Below are 22896 nucleotides of genomic sequence, written 5' to 3'. Positions count from 1 at the left end.
CCACCCATAAATATCCTTCCAATTCATGGCCCTTCAATTTGACAGCTTTCTAGAAGATAAAAAAAAATTCTTACTTTATTATTGGCCATAATAGCTGGCTCTGCCTTCATACTTCATTTCTTCATTTCATATGTGGCCTGATGCACAGCAAAACTCAATAATGCTCTTATCCTCAAAGGCACACGTCTTATGGGCTCTGGATTTTTATCTATAGTTAGACTTACTGAAGCCTTTGTGAAGCAAAGGCATTGGAATAGTGTGTTATCAATATAGTTCACTACCCTACTAATAATGGTATAGTCCTTCACTTCCCATAAAACCTCAAAAATTAAATTGATGTATGTACCTTTAACCATTATTTTGTAACTATCTATTAAATTATCAATGTAAACATAACACATTTATTAAGTCTACCTAAAATGTTATTAGAAAAAAGTTAATAGTGCTAAACAGTATCAAATTGATGATTATTCTGAGCCACTTGATCAACCATAGGGTACACTGGTTCATGTCGTCCTTGTTTTCTGTCTAACCCTATCCTACTTCGGAACATTTCATCTGCTCAACTGAGTGCCGTATAAACAAATGGAGGATAGTGTCCATCACGTTCTGTGCTCAAATTGTGCCAACAAAATCTAAACAGTGGCATTCAATCATCACAATCAGCACCTAAAACCCACAAGGTAATGCCAGGTGAACTTCCAGTCTCCAGTTTTTAACGGTGCATTATGAATCACAATCTGGGAACCTTGCAATGCACTGCAATTATGGATATGACAGCACTCCAAATTAACTAATAGTGTATCTTTAAGAGCGGGAAGATTACTCAACAGTTAAGTAAAACTGCTATAAGCAGATGCCATTTGTGCTCCAAAGAGAATAGAAATACTTAGGTCAGATTCAATGTCGCACTTACATTGAAGTAATTTGTTTTAGAATTGTGAAAGAAATCATCCCTGACATAGCTAAGGAATCACTCTAAATTTTACTTGAAGCAGTTTAAAGAAACCACAGACATTCAAATGAGGATGACTTGACAAGAATTTGTGCTCCTTTTGGTCCTAAATATGAACTAAGCAACTTAAATCACTTCACCATTTCACTTCACTGTGCTACAGAAAACATAAATGAGATATCAACAGTTATATGATGAATTAGAAGCACCTGTTTTGTAGTCCGAAACTGTACTGTACGAGTTAGCTGCTCATTAAATACGAAGCTCAATAGGTATGAGTGGTTCTCTCTTGTGATCATAATTTTAGACAAGCAACAAATTAAAAAGCAGACATCTGAAGTACTTTGTTTCACTTGAGTGTATATACATTGTGAGAAAGTTCACTCAAACAAATGGGAGTGTTTCGTTTTGCCTTGAGTCCCCCCACCCAAACAGCACCTTGTACACTTTCAGGTTGAGTAACAATGTCCCTGGATCTGCCAAGCACGTAGCCAGTCGTTATTAGCCAAGTTTCTTACTTTAAGTCCTGCCTATTTTTTCTTTCATAAACACTAGGTGGTACCTATTTGTACATTCTTTCCCAAATTATTTCAAATTGGGTTTCCTTTACTGGCTATCACTGCACTTTTAGCAACAATTAAAGATTTCATATGTGGCAACTACCCATGAAGGTAGTACTTCACACTAAGAATCGAGTATTAAATAGCATGAAATAAAAATGATAACATTTTTATAAGTTCTATGACTTTCTTCCAAGATCTTCTACTTAAGTAATAGTTAATAGTTCCCATTCCTTCTGTAGGTTAACAACTACTTTGGAAACCTTACTGAAGTAATGGGCACAATGGCAGAAAGAAAGCTGGAATCTACCATCTGCTCTACTTGCACCTCTACTAATAATTAATTTCTTTTATTTTACTTATTTTTTCAATTTCCGTACATTTTCTAAGTAGGTGGCAGGTGCTCCAATATTTAAAAAGCCTTAACTAAGCTTTTCCCTTATTTAAATTCATTATTTAAGGCATTATTTTTAATGTTCTGATTCCAGTGGTGAATCTAGTTTACTGGAAAATCTGTTAATCAAGAAATATGACAAACTGAACTTTTCACTGTAGTTTGACTGCAACTTTTGTGTGATCTTATATGTATTTATGACAACTCATTAGAAAGACTATGCATTCCACCACGTCAGTAATGTATTCCAATGTCTGCGAAACTAATTAACTTATAATTAACATTAAATTTAAGGAGTAACTGTATTTTCCATTGCAAATTTTGCCTCTATGCTTGACAAAGACCTTTGCCATTATACTTTTGTTGACTTAATTTTTATGCACAATATGATGTACTTCTCTAACTGATTATGCAATTAATAAAGATTTTTGTATAATTTATCATAATTTTCAATATGGTGCCTGTATTCGTAAATAGAGTATTCCCAATGCGGCTGCATAAAATGGTTTCATAAAATTCTCTAATTTCTTAGACCACCATACATTTCACACACAAAATTACTGTTAATACTCATATTCCATTCCAAGTGGTAAAATCTAACCTATCCATTTTTCAAATCATTATTTAGTTTCCGAGATCACAATACGTTCATGCATCAGTCTTTAAATAGCTGGACACCAAAATTTTCAGCCTAGACTCAGATACATCAACAGTAACATCTACGAACAACTTGGACCATAAAAGGTCTGCACTTGGGGAGTAAACACATAACACCTCTGTGTAACTTTAATGTAAGAGACTTTGTCATGTGAACAACAAGTAAAATCAATGTCGATTGTGTCTGGAACCAGCTATTACATGTCCAACACCTACGTGAGATTTCGATAAGCCAAGACTTGTCTGAGTATTGTACTGTACTGTATTTATTGGTCCTCTTGTCTACAAAGCAGCTTATGCAAAAGACATTGGACAAGTCAAGTTATAAGTATACAGCTGAAAGTCATTTCTAGGCATACTTATTTAAGGTCACAATAGTACACTTTATATATTAGTATTTACATAACACACTTCAAAAATTTAAATATTCTTCAATGGCGTAAAAGCAGTTATGCTGTAAATATGACTTTAGAGACTTTCCAAAGGTATTGACTTCAGTAATAGCTTTTATGTTTTCAGGAAGGTTTTAATAAAGCTTAATGTGAAAATTACCTTTTAGGCACAGAGCTGTGCCGATTTGAGTTATATATAAGTTTCTGTTTTGTCTGGTAAAGTGATCATTTATATCACAGTTTTTTTTGCAGTCTGCAGTCCTTTCCTAATATATTTATTTTAAAGAATAAAAGAGTTTCTATAATGTATACACGTGGTAATGGAGGAATATCAGATTTCTTAAAACAGAGGTTTACAAGAGTCTCCAGGTTTGCAACCAAATAAGATGCTAATGGCCCTTTTTTGTAGTTTAAAAGAGCTACTAACTGTCTTGGGAGTTTCCCCCACAAAGTGACCCCACATCTAAGACAAGAGTGAAAGTAGGCATGATATGCATTCATTACTGTTACCTCACTACAACATGATTTTAGTGAGCAAAGAGGGTTACATGTTTTTCTCAGTTCTGCATTGATTTATTCATTATGTCTATTCCATTTTACACTGCTCTCCAGCCAAAGTCCTAAGAATTTGGTTTCAGTACTGTTACCAACTAGTTTGCCATTGACAAAGACTGACGGAATAAACATGTTCTTATTAGGAGCATAGTGGTATTTTAGTGCGATAGTTATTTTACTGTTTATTACAAGCTGATTATTCTGTGCCCAGTTCCTAAGTTGTTTTGTGACCATGTTTGCCGATTGCTCTAATCTGCAAATATTATTGTTTTATGTGCATCAACATTTAAGCTTAGATCATTCACGTACAGAAGGGTCCCATTTTCTGACCCTTGGGGTACACCACATTTAATTTGTTTATAGTCAGATAAGTGTTCGGATACTGTTTTTAGTTCAACATTTGTGTGCTTGAGATCAAAAGCTTTTGACATGTCAGTAAATACTCCTATTGATTCCTGTTTTCTGTCCATCAGGTTTAGGATGGAACTGATGCACTCGTAAATAGCAGTTGTCACTGGCGTCTTATTTCTGAATCCATGTTGTTCATTACATAGGATGTTGTTTTTATTTATAAATTTCATAAGTTTGACATACATAACTTTTTCTAATACTTTTGAAATGAGGAGGAAATTATGATGAGTCTGTAGTTATGTACATTATCTTTCTTTTTTATATACTGGAATAACTTTTGATGTTTTCAATATACCAGCGAAAGTGCCAGCCTGAAGTGAGCAGTCGCATAAGTGTGTGAGTATTTCAATTAGGTTTGATGCTCTCTTCCTTTTTTTATTGTCGCAGGTACACCATCAATGCCTGCAGGGTTTGAATTTTTTAGTCCTTTCATTGCTTTAGCTACTTCATCTCGTGAAACAGAACTGATGTAAATTGATCCTCTACATGCACTTATTTTATATTTATTTGCCTGGTTGTTCTTATGATAGTTTCATTGTAACATATTACCAGCAACACCAGTGAAATAATTGTTAAATGTGTTGGATACTTATAAGGAGTTTGTTACTTTTTTATTTTTTATGATAGTGTTATATTTTTGCAAGATTGTCTGTATTCTCCAGATTCTTTTTTATAACACTTCATATAGCCTTTGATTTATTAGCTGAATTATAAATGTATTTATCATTATGTATTATTTTGGCTGCTTTTATTACTTTTCTTAATATTTTGGAGTATTTTTTATAGTATTCACATACTTCAGGTGAGGAATTTGAGTTACATATTTCATGAAGTAGTCTTTTCTTCTGGCATGAAACCCTTATTCCCCTTGTGATCAAGCAGTTTGTTCTAGAGTTCCCCGTATGGTTACAGTTTTCAGTGGCAATGCAATTTGAAAGAAAATGGATTCATGTATCACTGAAGGTGCTGAATTTTTCCATTTATATCATTCATTTTGTACACTTATGACTAATTTTTTTTTCTGTAATAAGATGTTGAAGTAGTTTACATTATCCTGATAACTTCTACATCAGATTCTTAAACACATGTTGTTAATAATACTGCCTTTTACTTTTATGCTTAATATTTGAGCAAGATGGTCACTAAAACCTGCATTGGAAATTTTTAGTGAAATGTTGTTAAACTCTTCTTGACTAGAAACTGATCTAGAGCTGTTCCGCATGTTTCTGTTACTCAGGTAGCAGCTATTACTTCAGCCTTTAAATTATAGGATGTTACAAGGATCAAAATGGGCTCTCTATTTCCACTAATTGTGAGGAAATCAATACTGAAGTCACCAAAGATTATCAAATCACAATCCATTTTATTTACTTTATTTAGGAATGACTCCATTTTGTTTAAGAAAAGTTCGAAATTTCCAGATGGTTATCGGTAAACTATAGTAATAACCAGGTTGAACTCAATAATTTTTATAGCTGCAATTTCATTATACTCCTCGACTTTTATTCTATTTAAGTCAGGTAGGGTAATAAAAATCTACATTCTCCTTTGTGTAAATTGCCACCCCACACAGCTTGCTGTTTTTCCTGCAGCAGTAAGAAGCCAAAATGAATTTGTTTATTTTCGTATTCTCTATTCATTATGGGTTAACCTAGTGCTCAGAAATGCATAACACTGAGATATCTTCAAGTTTATCTGTTAACAGTATGTTAATTTCATCAATCTTGTTACATTTAGTGTTTAAAATTGATTTTAGCATTTGTGCTCTATCTTTACATAGTGCTGACAATTTACCGTATTGACATACATACAACTAATCAGTATTCATGCAGTTCACATTTAACATTCCTATGAATGGATTGTGTATATATGACTAGCATGGATGTGTGGATTTGCCTGACGTACTTTTATCAAGTCTTCTGAACCAAAGAATGTGTTTTAGTTCGGACTGTTATTGTGCAATGCACTTTATATTCAATCATCTCAGTTACCGTCTCAAAACTCGAATGTGTGCACTGTTTACATAATTTACAGCTACTGTGTTCTGTAAATATTCTCTCTAACTTCAGACAATGATTGTGGCTGTCACTGTGGCACTGTATTATAGGAGAGTGCGGGTGTCTGCTTGTACAGAAACACCTGATGTGCAACCAAATCTGACCATCACAGTCTTTTTCATGGTAATACATGTCAAAAAAGCCATTTTACCAAGAAATCTGTGTTGTAGAATACTTGCGAGCTGATTTCTTACACTTTAAATGGCTTTCATTTTTTTCTGAAGCTTGATTTATCACTATACAAACTTTACAACACACATCTACCTTACTATTACGGGTTTTTGATTTAGCATTGATATGTTCAGCAGATGACAATGCTTTAGTTTTATGTGTTGGCACTCTCAAATATGTCACAGTTTTCAGACAGAGAAATTACAGTTTTCTTTTTGTTTCATTAAGATCCAAATATCATTATCAGTTGATGAATTAACAGCCTAGTTGGGCAGAGCACCTAAAGTGTGGTAGGTTGCACACTCGTAAATGTTTTCTCCTCACACATCATAAAATGGTAAAGCAATACCAAAAAAATTTAAAAAATATCTACAACTCTTAAGCACTACTCATTCTACTAAATGATAATGTTGCAATTCCTATTCATAATTTGAGTATTCTGGTAAAAATGTTTGAAGTGTCTGTTGAACACTAGATTTAAAATTATAGGTGATGCTAGGCTGCAACAAAGGAAATGTACTGCATACATTTAAAACCCCGTTGGTGGAACATTAAACCCAATCTTCCTTTCTTCCTTCATTCTAAACCTTGTAAACTGGGTTTAGTATTACATCAGCTTTAAAACAAGCAACTGTCATTAGACAATTTCAGCTACACAGTAAAGTAATTATGTCAAAAATCAATTTTAATTTGGGAAATTTATCCATAAAATTACTAGACTGTTTAAGCATGGTATCAGTTGTGAATACAAGCACTCCGAGAATCACAAGGCATAATAATAACAATAATAATAATAATAATAAGAAGAAGAAGAAGAAGAAGAAGAACATTCTGGTTACAGATACAGAATTTTCATTTTTTGTTCAATCATGTTTTGAAAAAGCAAAGCAAACACTGTGAGGTGACAAGAGATTTCTTCTGTGATTTGGTTCTCTTTTTAAATATGTTTATTTCACCAACAATATTACACTTATCGTACTGAATTATCGGTCTCAGTGTCACAGCAATAATCTTGCCAAGTGATTACCATACTGAACTGCATGTAATATCAACGTAGAACAACATTTTGATGGTGCATGTAGTTTCACCACACAATAACTTGCTAATATACTGACATGGCAGCAATATGATCTAAAGATGTTTGCTGGGACAGCAAAAACCAGCAATTCAATACAATAAATATTTAATAGGAACAACCTGGTGACAATTTTGATTTTCCATGCACTGCTATGAGTGAGACCTTTTATCCTATGCTATCATGCAATGAGTTGTTCAGTCTTGAAGGTTGTCCAAGTACCATAGGTGATAGAAAACACCTGCAAAATATTGTGGGTGTGATAAATCATTCTACTGCTTCTAGTTTCTATTGATAACTCTCTGTAGTTGAAGATACTGCTTTCCATGTAAGACAGCACTTGTCAGAATCATGTGATGAAGTTTCACCAGTGTGGCAGCAGCCATGAGCAAGCACAGCAGTATTCAGATGATGTTTTTCACAGCTTTTGAAATATAACTACCACAGATATTAAAACAAAACAAAAAATTATTGTATTACATCACTACCTGAGATTTCATTGTGTCAAACACAGTCATTTGCTCTAATTATGAATCACTAGAAATATAATGCACAAAATATGGAGAAGATGAAAACTCCTGAGATATAGTAGGCCAAAAGAAAAAGGTAAGCCTCTTCAGGAAAATGATACTACCTGTACACTACAAAGAGTTCTGTAACAAATGTTTTTAAAACAAGCATTAATCTTTTGAACAGTTAGAAACTGACAACAAAGCAAATGAGAATATTATGTACTGCGCATCTGCAGTCTCTTCTCCGCAGCAAAGAGACTTGTGCATCTCTTCCAGCAGGGTGCGTAAGGCTGGCAGCACATTCAAGTCTCACCTGCACATGTGTGTGGACCTGCAGTGGTAGGGTGGGGGCAGTAGTGTTGCACATGTGTTGCAGCTGTTAGTTGTGTTACTGTCTAGTTCTTGTGAAAGACAAGTGTAGTGGTGATGCTTACTATTGCAGAGAGCATTTTCAGTGGAAGAGGAAACTTCAAGAGGAAGAGGAAACTTTACAGAGTGTGTAAGGTGGTAATTTATATTGCATTTTCGTGCTTTGAGTTGACCGCATTGTGACGCTGTACACAATTTAATTCACAAATTTCAGACAACAGCCTCACTTCATGATGCACCACGAACTGGTAGGCCCACAGTTTTAACAGAAAGAAGCTTGATGACATTTCAGACTCTGTGTTGCGGGGCCCAACAAAATCAGTGACAAAATGATCGCAAGATGCTAAAGTCTCTTCTATGACAGCATGTTAGGCTGTATCCAAAGAACTGAGAATGTATCTGTACAAAATTATTGCCATTCAACAATTACATTGTAAGGCCCTCACAAAATGAGGAGCATATTGTGAATGATTTCAGCGATTTGTTAATTGAAGTGGAGTTGGTATATTAGATGAAACCTTTGTCACTGATGGTTCTTGGTTTCACCTATCTGGCTGCATTAATTCCCAAACTTCATGAATATCACCATCTGAGGATCCACATGTCTTAAGAGAAACACCAGTGCACCTGCAGAAAATTGGAGTGTGGGATGCCGTAATGTGAGGATGAATTATAGGCCTAATCTCTTTTGATACTACTGTCATTTCAGATGTCTATTGTTTCTGGATGATTTATCGATTTATTGCCCTGGTGAATGAAAATGAGATTGATAGTTCACTTTTCTAACAAGGCAACCCTACTGCTCATATGGCACACTAGTCCCTATGACTTTAGATGAAATCTTTGGAGGCAGAATAATTACAAAAGGTCCCTGGCCCCCGCACTCACCAGATCTGTATCTGCCTGGGTATTTCCTTTGTGGTGTGGCTAAGAGATTTGTGTATCAAAATAATCCAGAGACAATGTATGAACTGTAGACAGCAATAATTAATTATCCGCACTGGATTACATGAGAAACACTGGTAAAGGTGTTTGCAAACAAATGTAAAAGTGTTGAACTATGGCTTCAAGAAAAGAGGAAAACATTTCCTGCACCTACTGCGGCACTGGTGAGTACAGTCCATTTAATTGTAATTAATATAATTAATTTCATTGCTTTAATTGTAATAATGTTGATTTTCATCTCCCTATATAACTGCAGCCACTAACAATGAGTCCCCAGTTCCTAGCTTATACAGCTACATGAATGTGCTGTCAACCTTATGCAACCTGCAAGACAACACACACACACGGCCTCTGTGGTCTCTGGGCACTGAAGCCTGAGTGCAGTGAGCAGCAATCTTGGCTGGGATGCTCATTACAATCAGACTTCAACACATGGAGGTGACAGTGGCCATCCAAGTGTGAGTTCTGAAGACATTGTCTGATGGTCTATTTTACTTTTAAATGCACCTGTCTGCCACCATGAGCCTCCTTTATCTTTATTCATGTAATTGTAATACTATTTTGGACTTTCCAGAGTCTTAAAATAAACTTGCAGGTATTGAATAAATCTCAGGCAAAATGGAAAGATTTGTTTACAAATAAACCAAATCTGTAATTCTTTTTCTGGTGCCTTTTTCCCCGCACTGGCATATAGTTGACATGGTTATGAATGTATTTGGGACGGATATGAATGTATTTGGCATGGTTATGAACATATGTGGCATGGTTAGTTTAAGTGGTGGCAGGATGCCCTTCTATTTGCACTATGTCACCACCCCCCTCCCACCCCCACCACCCACCGTCCCCACCCCTCGGATGGAATATGTATACCCCAGCTGTCTGCATGTACGGTTATTTATGAGAAAGTCAGGGAACAATTGGAATGGACTGCAGTCAAACAATTAATAAATTATATCAGATGTAACAAACCTATATCAGTCTTGCATTTAGAGTGATCACAAACATTTAGAGTGATCACAAACTTTGTCAATATTGAGTAAAAATAGGAGCAGAGTACATAAGAAACAAACTCATTAGGAAAGATGCAGAGTAGGGAAATTCATTTAAGAACAGGAATCTAGATTAGACTACATTAAATATTAAGTTCATTATAATAGAAATGAAGATTGTACAGACACAGGCAAAAAGGAGAATTATTTCACAAAGTGAACAACATGAGATGTTTCAAGCGTGAATAAGGCACATGAAGAAAAGACTTTCAAGCACTAAACTAAATAGAACTATTCAGCTGTCTCTTATGGATGTGGGAAGGCAGAAAAAGGAGGGAGGGAGGAAGATGAATGCTTCATTAAAGTCTTTGGAATCTCCAGATTATGCTGGCTAACACTGCTGTCAATAAATACTGAAACTTAGTACTGAAACACCATGAAGTTGGCAAGTTACAAACGTCAAACAGCCATGAAGTGTGCCACAAACGTTTTGCATTTCAGCATAATGCCACAAAGTAGGGACGAGCATAGCAACCTGCATTATGAATACGAAGAAAAAGACTACACAATTGGTTTTTTCTTCAGAAATCACATTTGAATGTCGGCTGTTTGTGAGAAGACAATGTTATGTCTCGTGTAAGGCCTACGAAGATTTACACGACTTGCACCAAGTAAGACAAATTATTTGCTCAACTGTGCACAGTCAAACAGCCGCATCACTTATGCTGAGCCAAGAAATGTGCCTCCGCCAGCAGCGAGAGAGAGAGAGAGAGACAGACAGTCGTGTGCTCCAAGATAACACTGCATACAACTGGTATCACGTCATATTTTCAGATGAGTACAATTCAGCAGACAGCATCATAAAGGATATATTCAGGTCCAAAGGCTCTGAGGATTCGGAATATACCCAACTAAAATCGTGATCATTATCAACATGACTATGTGAGACCATAAGGTGCCAGTGCTGTCCTGATATGCTAAGGTACAGAAGTTGTTCAGCCGTTGTTCTGACCAGCATGTTCTCCAGCTCTCTCACCAACTGTAAAAATCTGGTCACACAGTTTGCCAAGAGAATGCCACATCATCCCTTGGCTGCCACTGAGATTGACAGGCCCACAGAGTTGAAGGATCATGGATTTGCATAGCCATAACTGTCATTCGAACTTACTTTGACTTTATGCCCAGCCAGATTACAGCCACTGTTGCTACAAGAGCTGGCGCTCTATGTAGTACATTTCTCACCCTTTATAACTCCAAATCTTTTACAAATTTAACACTAAACCCATCCTTGACATGCAATGATTCTTCTGCTGTTGAATCCAAACTTACACTGGTAGACACTTCTCCTTCTTACATGAAGCATAATACAGTCTCCTTACAAACAACCAGCAATCCAATACAATTTCTAAATGAGAGAAACACTGCAGTATCTTTCCTTATACACAGAATGTAGAAGCTTTACTCCAAACTACAGTGTGTGGTTGTGATGAAATGCTAATAATGGCATTTTCACGCACAGAAGTACATTTACATTTACATCTACATCTACATTGATACTCCGCAAGCCACCCAATGGTGTGTGGCGGAGGGCACTTTACGTGCCACTGTCATTACCTCCCTTTCCTGTTCCAGTCGCGTATGGTTCGCGGGAAGAACGACTGTCTGAAAGCCTCCGTGCGCGCTCTAATCTCTCTAATTTTACATTCGTGATCTCCTCGGGAGGTATAAGTAGGGGGAAGCAATATATTCGATACCTCATCCAGAAACGCACCCTCTCGAAACCTGGCAAGCAAGTTACACCGCGATGCAGAGCGCCTCTCTTGCAGAGTCTGCCACTTGAGTTTATTAAACATCTCCGTAACGCTATCACGGTTACCAAATAACCCGGTAACGAAACGCGCCGCTCTTCTTTGGATCTTCTCAATCTCTTCCGTCAACCCGACCTGGTACGGATCCCACACTGATGAGCAATACTCAAGTATAGGTCGAACGAGTGTTTTGTAAGCCACCTCCTTTGTTGATGGACTACATTTTCTAAGCACTCTCCCAATGAATCTCAACCTGGTACCCGCCTTACCAACAATTAATTTTATATGATCATTCCACTTCAAATCGTTCCGCACGCATACTCCCAGATATTTTACAGAAGTAACTGCTACCAGTGTTTGTTCCGCTATCATATAATCATACAATAAAGGATTCTTCTTTCTATGTATTCGCAATACATTACATTTGTCTATGTTAAGGGTCAGTTGCCACTCCCTGCACCAAGTGCCTATCCGCTGCAGATCTTCCTGCATTTCGCTACAATTTTCTAATGCTGCAACTTCTCTGTATACTACAGCATCATCCGCGAAAAGCCGCATGGAACTTCCGACACTATCTACTAAGTCATTTATATATATTGTGAAAAGCAATGGTCCCATAACACTCCCCTGTGGCACGCCAGAGGTTACTTTAACGTCTGTAGACGTCTCTCCATTGATAACAACATGCTGTGTTCTGTTTGCTAAAAATCTGACATTTGTTGCAAGTCCTCCTTGTGATGTTACTGTTTTAATAGACAGTAGTGTATTTTTCATATAAACCATTTCAGCATTTGTGTTAACTGGGTTAGGGAATGGTGGGAAGCTTAAATTGGGGTGGCCAGAGAGGAATTGGAAATGCAGTCCACCTGAATAAAAGTCTATTGTCTTAACATTATGCCACCTCACTCGGTGAAAGTATGATGTAACAAGCTTTCTTTGGAAGAGGATTAAGCACACCAGGCTGCTTGCAAGTTGTGGATGAATTGTAAAACCCAGCAATGAGTATGAACTAATACTCAGTCTGCGATCCATTGTTTTTGAAAGATTTTCACTCATGTCAACGAAACCTGTTTAACACCCATTGAGAACCAAGCCACGAAGATAAATATCCTTCAACAGTGAATATAGGAACCTAATTATGTAGTTTGAAAGTAGATTTGTAAAAAAAATAGAGCAAGCGATAAGTAGCGCATAGTAAACTCTCCAAAAAGATGTTGGTGCAAATTCAATTACGAGGGTGTGCTGAAAAGTAATGCCTCCAAAATTTTCAAGCAAAAACTCTTAAAAGGTTTTTAAATAAAACAAATGTTATTAACATTCTTCATCTTTTTTCTTCATGGCTACATATTTGCAGCCCTCTGCCGCTAGAGGGCTCCGAATTGTAGTGTGTAACATGAGAAACGGCATGTTGTAATAGAGTTTCGAATTCAAAGAGTTTGTCTACATGGAGCAACCAATTCTTCAGTAAGACAATGCCAGACCACAAACGAGTGTTGCCACATCTGCAATAATCCGATGCCTTGGGTCACTGTCATCGATCATATTTCATAAAGTCTCAACTTAACCCCATCTGATTTTTAGCTGTTTCCAAAACTTAAAGAACACCAATGAGGACTTCACTTTGATAGTGATAAAGTGGTGCAAGCATAAGTGAGGTTGTAGCTTCCTCAAGAAAGTTAATCATTCTACAATGACAGTACCAACAAACTGGTCTCAAAATAGGTTTGGCGCCAAGGTGACTGTGTACAGAAATAAATACATAGATAATAAGAACAAAGATGCAGAATGTTAACATTTGTTTTATGGAAAAAGCTTTGAGTGTTTTCACATAAAAAAAAATTCAGGTGTCACTTTTCAGCACACCCTTGTTATAATGCATAGGATCGATAGATGAGGCTCTTTTTGTATTTAATACATTCGAAGGCGCCAGCTGTATGGACACAAAAAACTGAGTTGAAACTGGTTTGGTCAAAAATGGCTCAAATGGCTCTCAGCACTATGGGACTTAACATCTGAGGTCATCAGTCCCCTAGAACTTAGAACTACTTAAACCTAACTAACCTAAGGACATCATACACATCCATGCCCAAGGCAGGATTAGAATCTGCGACCGTAGCAGTTGTGCGGTTCCAGACTGAAGCGCCTAGAACCGCTCGGCCACACCGGCCAGCGAAACTGGTTTGGGTTGCTTGTGATGAACCAAATAGGAGTTTCAAAACTAAACTTCCAATGTGTCTAAAAGAGGAAGATTACAATCGGTGTTTATTACCAATTTTTACTTATGGCAATGAGACATGGACTACCAATGCAAAAACAATTCAAAAACTGAATGCTGTCTAGCAAATGACAGAAAGATGAATGTCTGAAATTACTAGGAGTGATAAGAAAACAAACAGGTCAGGAAACACAATGGATCAGAAAATGCAATTATGACCAATAAAAATGAAACTGAGGTGGGAGGATGTGTTGCCAGGTAAACTAATTATAGAAGACCAACAATGTTTTTTGCCGGGTTGCAGGATATAAGAGGGGAACAAGATAACGAACTAATGGAATGTGGGTGGACAACATTAGAAAACATGCAGGAGCAACATGTATCAAAATACTCCAATAAAAGTTTTCCAGGTATGTGACTGCATTTTACATTGTTTCTTGCTACAATGGAGATTAAACACACCACCCCGATTAAGATCACTTGCATCAGCAGTCAAAATTTTGGTCTATAAAAACAATATGACAATGGCACCAAACACCAGGAATGGTTTACTGAAGAGGCCACCACTGCAGAAGTCTACATTTGCAGATGGATACATACAGAGAAGAATGTAATGGATGGAGAAGTTTTGATAAAGCCTTTAGAGAGCAGTGGATGTCAATCAGCTGAAAATGTTGATGAGTTATAATAACTCATGTTAAGCAAAAGCATTCACAGCTTTGACTCATACATACATGCTGCACCTACGCAGTTTCACAGTAAAAAGGCACGTAAAAATGATAAGAATAAAGTTCAGAATGAATTCTCTGCAGAATATATTTTCCATAGCTCTTTCACCATAATTAAATCATAAATCATGCTGTAGGCATCCGCAGATCCTTGCTGAGTTTGTACTTGTGAGTATGAGCACAGAAAGTGAGCAGCTGCACATATGAATTAGAAAAATGAGACTGTGCATTCTTGTTCGTCATGCATGCTCTAAACTTCTCAATCTAAACTCTAAAAGGATAAATTTAATTACTAAACTTAATAGATAAAACCACTGTCCTAACAGTAATTACATCTCTACAACTGTTATTCAGTGTGGTAGGGAAACTTAAAGTTCCCAATGTTGAAGACATTCACGTCCAGCCAGTTTAGTTGCAGCAACTAATACAAATCATTAAAAATGCATGGATGCTGTTCCTAAAGTTTGCAGCATAGTTCCAGCAGGTCCCAATGATTTATAGTGGGACAGCAATTTGGGGACTCTGAGAGTATGTTTGAATTTATGATTGCACCTAAACATATGATGCCAATAAATTAGTTTTAGCTTAGATGACATAGATCATCATTTTATGATCATCACTAAGATCACGAATGAGTGTCAAAACTCTTGTCATTCAGGAACTGTTCAAGGTTCTTGACCAAAGGATCTATTTCCGCAAAATTGCACTGCCTAAAGCCTGCAGTACTCCATCCAACTTTAACAATCGTTTGGATGCAGTCCATCCATAAGCCTTCGAAGACCACCTCCACCTCCTCCCCCTTCTTCTTCTTCTTCTTTCTGAAATGTTTCTACTTATGAAGGTCATTTATAGTGTCTCTTCCAAGCCACTCTTTTTCTCCTAAAGTCTATAATTTGGCATCTCCACTCATTGCAGTCCCCTTTAATTCACATCATTCTTCACCTGCTTTCTCAATCTTGTTCATGATCTTATTGTCCAGATTCTGTCCATTCTAGGACTCTTGTTCGAAGTCTTTCAGATCACATTCTTTTGTCGTAAGCCATTTAAGCCTATTACTCTCCACAGCTTCTTTTTGAGACTTGATTTGTGGGGTGTTTCATATTGTTTCATTCCTTATCCTGTTACTTCTCATCTCACTCAGGGTCCCAGAAAGCACATCTCTGTTGCTTGTATTCTGCTCAGACCTTCCACTGTCAAGCTTTTGTATGTCCATCCTTTTAGCACGACATCTCTGGGACGACGGCCATTTACTATCGTTACAGTTGATGGTTGGAATACTGACACATTATCTGCAAATCCAGTAATGCTGCAAAATGATGGGTTGTGCATGGGGATCGTATCAACCTGTACCGCATCAAAACAGACTGAAGATGACGCAATTAAGTGTCGAAACTGGTAGTGACAAAATAAAATAAAATCATAAGGATGGCTGAAGGTGTTTTTATTTTTTCACTGTCAATGTCCAACATTCTGAGCCATTTGTCAAAACTGGCAGATAATATGATCTGTAAGCCAGGAACTTTGCTTTTGACAGATATTTTCCAGTTTCTAATAACATCCAATACACAATAACAAAATTTTGAACTATTTTCTATTCTCTCTAAAATTTCATCCTTGGTTGGTTGGTTTGGGAAAGGGGACCAAACTGCGAGGTCTTTCGTCCCACTGGGTTAGTGAAGGATAGGCAAGGAAGTTGGCCATGCACTTTCAAAGCATCCATCCCAGCATTTGCCTGAAGCGATTTAGGGAAATCATGGAAAACCTAAATCAGGATGTCTGGATGCGTGTTTGAACTGTCATCCTCCTGAATGTGATTACAGTGTGCTAACCACTGCATCAACTCACTCGCTAATTTCATCCTTGATGCTTCCTCTCTTGGTTGATTTACTTCCTGAATACTTGAAAGCATATAATTCTTTATGCTCGAGATATTTAGTGACTGTATCAAACTAAGCAATTTGCCTTTTAGGTGATACATATCGAGTATTCCAAAACTCGCTGTCAATGTCTTTTCATTTGATGTAACTACACAAAATTATGAAATAGAGGCTCTGCCTATGTATCCCTGCAATAGAAGTTAATGTGAGTCAATTCCATCAGTGCTTATTCACAAATTGGTGTGAAGGAACTTGCATGGATGTTTTTCTGTAGTTTCTGCACCAGATCCAACCTAATTTCAGTTATAAAACAGGAAATTGGTATGGCTCCAAACTACTTGCGAAGGACATCTGCTACTAAAGGTAAACATTTAGGACAGGTTTTTCACAAAATGAACTATGGTATATGCAAAAATAAAATGACATTTGTTTCTTCAGAGATGGTGGACAAACTGTTAACAAGATAGGCACTAACCTGCTGTGCAGCTGCGGGCAGACTGGACACTATTACTTGTGCAGAAACTTCCATGTGTGAATGACAAAGCTTTCAATGTTCGCATACACTAGTTCTACAACTAATTAAAGTCATAGTGCACACAGAGACTACTTACAGGCTGTTATACTTTCGCCTTTGTTGATTTCAGCAAAGAGAGCAGACCGGTCCTGTGCAGAGCTATCAAGTGATGGGGCAATGTCCCCTGTAGGCAGTGCAGGGGGTGGAGGAGGCAGGCCAGGAGGTGGGGGAGGGGGTGCTGCAGAACTCGCCTTACCACCACCCCAAACCAAGCCTGTCGTATGATGCTGTTTCACAAATTGTTGCAGCTCTGTCAATACTTGGCCCCAAGCCTTAACCCATTCAACGTGAGTCTTGTCTCTGAAACAGAATAACTTTACATGAATCACAACTTAATGGAACTTAATAGAAACATTATATCTAAATGCAAGAATATTGAAAAAAAAAAAAAAAACTCAAACAAGTGTTAAAAATGTTAAATGCCTACTTCTAAAATGAGTGGTCTAAAGGCCACTAGAAAACCTATCACAAAGAGAGACTTGTGCTTCAAATCATCAACCATGATTATTATGGTAATGGTAGTGAGGATCAGCAAAAAAATGAGTGGAGGATGAAGAAAATTTTTGCTAAGAAAGGAAAATGTTCCTTTGAAAACCATAGTGGTGTGATAGAAGATATGATTCAACTGACCTCACTTCATCCAATCTGTGAAGTGGCTCGCCCAGCAACTACATAAGAATTTATAACAACACTCATATTAAAGATTAATCCATCATTTTTCATGCACATAAAGCACTGTAAAGCTGGAAAGAGACACACCAGAAAAACAAAGGAGAAGAAGGAAGAAGAAAAAAGGATGGGAAAAAGTGAATTTCTATCAGGTTTACAGCTAAGTTAACGTTTACTAAACAACCTTTGGGCAGGAAAAATAAAATAGTTATCAATTTGCTCATTCAAACACACAAGAGAGTATTTAGATAAGGATAAACCACAGAAAACCGTTACCATGATAGCCAGGTGGAATTTGCACAATTGTCCATTATCTTTAATTTTACTTCATCTCACTTAGTAACAGACTGCACTACCTCAAACTATAAATAGTAAAATGAAGAGGAGCATTGTTAGACATAATTACTGAGTAAAGAATAAAAAGTAATTCTCTATGATCCACTCTACAACACTGAACAAATAATTTTGTATAGCAATTTCTCTCTTTTAACAAAGGAAGGAGTGACATTTAAAATTTTTTGGCACCAACTTCTGGTATGGAATATCCTTTGCATTGACTGCACTGTAGGTACTTATTTAGTGCAATATTTACACCACATCCCACTTTTCAGCCATTTTGCTCTACAGAAATGTTGAAAGGTGTATGATTGGAATATAAACTCAGTTCTTATGAAGTCTGATACTGTGGCTGAATGATGTGTTCTGCACATATTACAACTCTCATATCATGTTCCATTTAGTTTACCTCTTCAACAGCAGTTTATGTTGGGTTCATATGTCAAATTACTTTCTTAAAGTTTGTACAAGAGTTTGTTAGTGAGTGCAACGTTCATAAAACAAAAATTCAAGACTCTAAGCTCAAACTAGCTTCAGAGAACCAGTAAATTTTATATTAGGTGTAACGGGTGTTCTCCAGTGGAGGATGGTGGGTTGCGGGTAAGTCACAAGCAGTTCATTGCCCAGTAGCAGCATTTATTCATGTTCCGAAAGTGTTCACAGGAGGCTCATGCCCACATGAAATGAGGATTGGGGAGGTGGGTCGTCAGTGCACAAAGCAGCCAAATGTAGCCATGTCTAGCTAAGCACAGCAGTGCAGGGACCTTGCAAAGCCTGCATACTCAACCTGATGGTGGTGATGACTCAGTTGCAGTGTGAGGTGGCATAGCCAGGCTCGCATTAAGTGACCCTGGGTGGCGGGTAGGTCTGGCACTAGTGGGCACTAAGTGGCTCGGTTTGAACCTCAGCCTATCAATGCTATGACTGGGGTCCCTAGCAGGTGGTCCTGTCAGGCAAACAGTGGAGTCAAATCAGCCCTGTGGCAGAAGCTGAAACTACTGCGGATGCTGACTCCACGACTCATAGATGTGTCCAGCCTGGTCGGATGACCAATATTTCGACATGCCAAAGTGACTTTTTTATTGTGTGCCTTCCACAGATATCACACATGCTGCATGTTCATTTCAGTAACTGTCCGCTCGCTGACCATCTGCAGGACCTAAATGTGTGCAATGACACAATGCTCTGCCAGCTTATTGTAGTAAGTGGCTGTCTGTGGCAACAATCCTCCTGCATTTAAATATGCGGTGTTACACAGGTTCTTCTCCCTTTATAACACAAAATCAGTTTTTGGGTGTTAACTGCTTAAGGTTTTTTCGAGGAAGCTTTGTAGTTGAACAGATCCAGAAATCAAATGGAATTTATCAAGTGATTTGACTTGCACGAATCTTATTTTAGGACCTCTCATAAAATCCAAACTGATGGAATCGATGTTAGATTCTTACCAGAATTTGCCACAGAGGTAAGTTCTCTTTTAACCATAATATGCTGTAGGTCCCTTGAACAGAAAACTGTGTCTAGCAGTTGAAAGAGAACACACAATACATCTGTCGACGAGTAGGGTAGCAGAACTAATTCATAAACCTACTGTCCAAATCTTTGACAACCATCTATTGTGGTATCCTGGATTCATGAACTCAAACATAATGAGATAATTCTAACAGAAACACGTACTCCGTACCAAACAGTATGGATTTCAAAAACATCGGTTATGTGAAAACCAATTTGTACTTTTTTTTTTTCCAAACAACATCCTGAATGCCAGAGCTGTGACTCACAACAGTGAGCTGGATGGGGTATTTCTTGACTTCTGTAGTAAAGCATTTGTCTCAGTACTGCACCAAAGCTTATTAGCGAAAGTAGTATTATATGGAGTTTCATATGAAATTTGAGACTGAATTGAGGACTTACTGGTACGAAAAATACAGCATGTTATCCTGGAAAGTGAGTAGTTGACAGAAGTACAGTAACTGCATGCATTTCCCAAAAAAAAAACTGTGTTGGGGCTCATACTGTTCATCTTGTATATTAATGACCTGACATGAGAGATTAATAAGTAATCTTAAGATTTCTGCAGATAATGCAGTTGTCTATAATGAAGAAGTACTACCTGGGAAAGTGGCACAAATATCCAGTCAGATCTTCATAAGATTTCAAAGTTGTGCAAAGATTGGCAACTTGCTTTACATCCCCAGAAATGTAAAACTGTGTATTTCAAAAACACAAAAATTTATGACCAGTTAGCTCTTGCAAATACCTCGATGTAACAATATGCGAGTATTTGAAATGAAATGATCACACAGGCTTAATCATAAATGAAGCAATTGTCACATTTCGGATCATTGATATGTGACACTAGGAAAATGTAGTCCACAAAGGAGATAGCCTACAAAAACACATGCGTGATTCATCCACGAATACTGTCAAGGTGTTTAGGACTCATACCAAAAAGAATTAACAGGTGATAATGAAAGTATACAAAAAAGGTGACACAAATAGCTGCACATATGCTGAAAAACGAGCTAGCAGATACTTGAAGACTACATGTCAACTGATCCACAAAATCTTACTTTCAAATATTCAAGAACCAGTATTAAGAGAGGAATCTAGGAATATACTACAACCATGTAAGGAATGCTCCCATAGGGACTGCAAAGACAACAACAGACTAGCTACAGGGCATGCAGATGCATTTAAGCAGTCTCTCTTCCCTGCTGCATATATCAATGGAACTGGAGGAAACCCTAATAATATGCGGTAAAATAGGAAGAACTCACAGTCTTGCATTTTACAGTCATTTTCAGAGTATGGTTCCATGTGCCTGCATTTAACTAGAACACCCTCTGATCCTATTTTATTACTTCAGAAGAATAATGCAAAAAAATATGCTTTATTGAACCATTTCATTTAAAACTTCATAGGTATATATGACTCATAAAAGAGTAGCTAAGAAAGAATCTCCATAAAACCTCACCAATAGCACTCTTATATTTGTTAGTTTTTTTTTCTTATTTTACTATTAATGGAACTAATTTCATTTATGAGAAAAATGAACTCAAACTTAAGATGTTAGCAAAGATGCAGGCTCAAAATTTTTCAATGTTCATCTACAACACAGTTTGCTTAGCTGGATAACTGCTCAATGTATCTTGAAATAGTTATACAAATAGTTTTTAAAAATTCTAATTGCATGTGTATCATCATGCAATATCTCGAAAGTACTAAACACTTACTTTTCTCTCCATTCCTTCAGTACCCTGTTTGAATAAAATTGTGATGCATCATTCATCTCCTTGATGTATGGCGAAGGTGCTGGGCTCTGTTAACACAAAGTATTGCATATTTAAATAAAATGTATTCTAAAAAGAAATTATTTTGTTTTGTAATTCAAAACGGAAATGGTTGCCACTGAATTTTAAGGCAAATAATCAAAGCATGAAAGTCAGAAACTTTATATGGTGTCTCGTCAGGAAAATACACATTTATAAGGAAAGTTTACGTACGACAGTAACCCATCCTAAAGCAGCAATACTCTCACTAACTGCACTCAGGTGGAAGAAGTGAGGAGAATCTCTGTGTTTCTCACGGTACTCCTGAATAGCCTGAATGTGAGTAGATGTTGGTTTCAGAAGCTCTATATTTTGCATCTGATTAGGTTCTTTTGACTGAGCAGCATTTGTCAAATATTGTAACTGGGCCCTGCAAAATAAAATAAAAAGTAAATCATACTGAAATGTTTGCTACAAATCTCTGTTCTACAATTTCAAAATCTGATGATACTAATTAAGTAGATCTCTGTCAACCAGTGTCAATAAAATAGATACAATTAGTATTTTTCATTTTGGGGGGATTCTTTGTTCAATACTATTATCTTTATCAGCATCAGCAGGAGAAGATGATAATTTGTAAAGTGTATTAAAAAAGGTAGTTTTATCCATTTGAGTGGAGAAGACCATGGCTGTTTTCATAAATTACTCTGTAGGAAATACCGCAATCTTCCACACTTGGGGGTGGTTGCAGTATTTCCTACAGTGTAATTTAAGACAGTAGTTTACAGGCTAGTAAAATAATTCACTTTTACAGGTGATTGTATGCTGCCCACTGTAAGCAGTATATATATTAACAATAAACTCTGGGCTAAGAACGTGTGAATTTAATTACAGTACATTTTAATGTTGGAAAGCTTTAGGAAATACGATTTGTGAAGAAAGTGACTGTACAGACAACAACAATTGCAATGCAAATGAATATTTATACTTACTGAAATGCCTGGCTGACAAGGTTAGCGTGCGAGGCAACATCACCACCTATCTGCCCCGAAAGCTTCAAATAGGAAGCCAAAGCCCCTTGTATTATGTCATTATATCCTGCAACACTCATGTTGGCACGGAGGTTGAGGGCAGATTCAGCAACTTCAACTGTTTTCTCTAGGCGTGTCGTTACTTTCTCCAAACGATTTATCAGTACTTCGAATTCGGCAGAGGAGGGGCGACCGTCTGCTTCACCTGTGTAAACAGAAAAGAGAGCGTACATAAATCACTGTAAGTTTCAGAGTCCATATATTTTAAACATATACGCGACTGAGAGTTACACACTGTTAATTATTTTCTTGTTGTTCTTTTTACATTAGGTCAGCACATAGATCTT

At 37.1% G+C, this 22896-nt stretch overlaps 1 protein-coding gene across 1 annotated transcript in view; it reads right to left on the bottom strand.

The window, feature by feature from the left end:
- Nucleotides 1-22896, bottom strand: part of LOC124599264 (adenylyl cyclase-associated protein 1) — a 183359-nt gene that overhangs the window by 36891 nt on the left and 123572 nt on the right. The window contains exons 2-5 of the mRNA XM_047136063.1: nt 22511-22754; nt 21753-21948; nt 21483-21568; nt 17282-17544 (exon numbers count right to left, since the gene is read on the bottom strand). Of these exons, the coding sequence (XP_046992019.1) occupies nt 17282-17544; nt 21483-21568; nt 21753-21948; nt 22511-22754 (789 nt within the window). The remainder of the gene's footprint in view (nt 1-17281; nt 17545-21482; nt 21569-21752; nt 21949-22510; nt 22755-22896) is intronic.

The sequence above is a fragment of the Schistocerca americana genome, chromosome 1, assembly GCF_021461395.2.
Source record: "Schistocerca americana isolate TAMUIC-IGC-003095 chromosome 1, iqSchAmer2.1, whole genome shotgun sequence".
In the NCBI taxonomy this organism is placed as follows: Eukaryota; Metazoa; Arthropoda; class Insecta; order Orthoptera; family Acrididae; genus Schistocerca; species Schistocerca americana.
The sequence above is the reverse complement of the archived record's forward strand: the minus strand, read 5'-3'. Positions and strand labels throughout refer to the sequence as shown.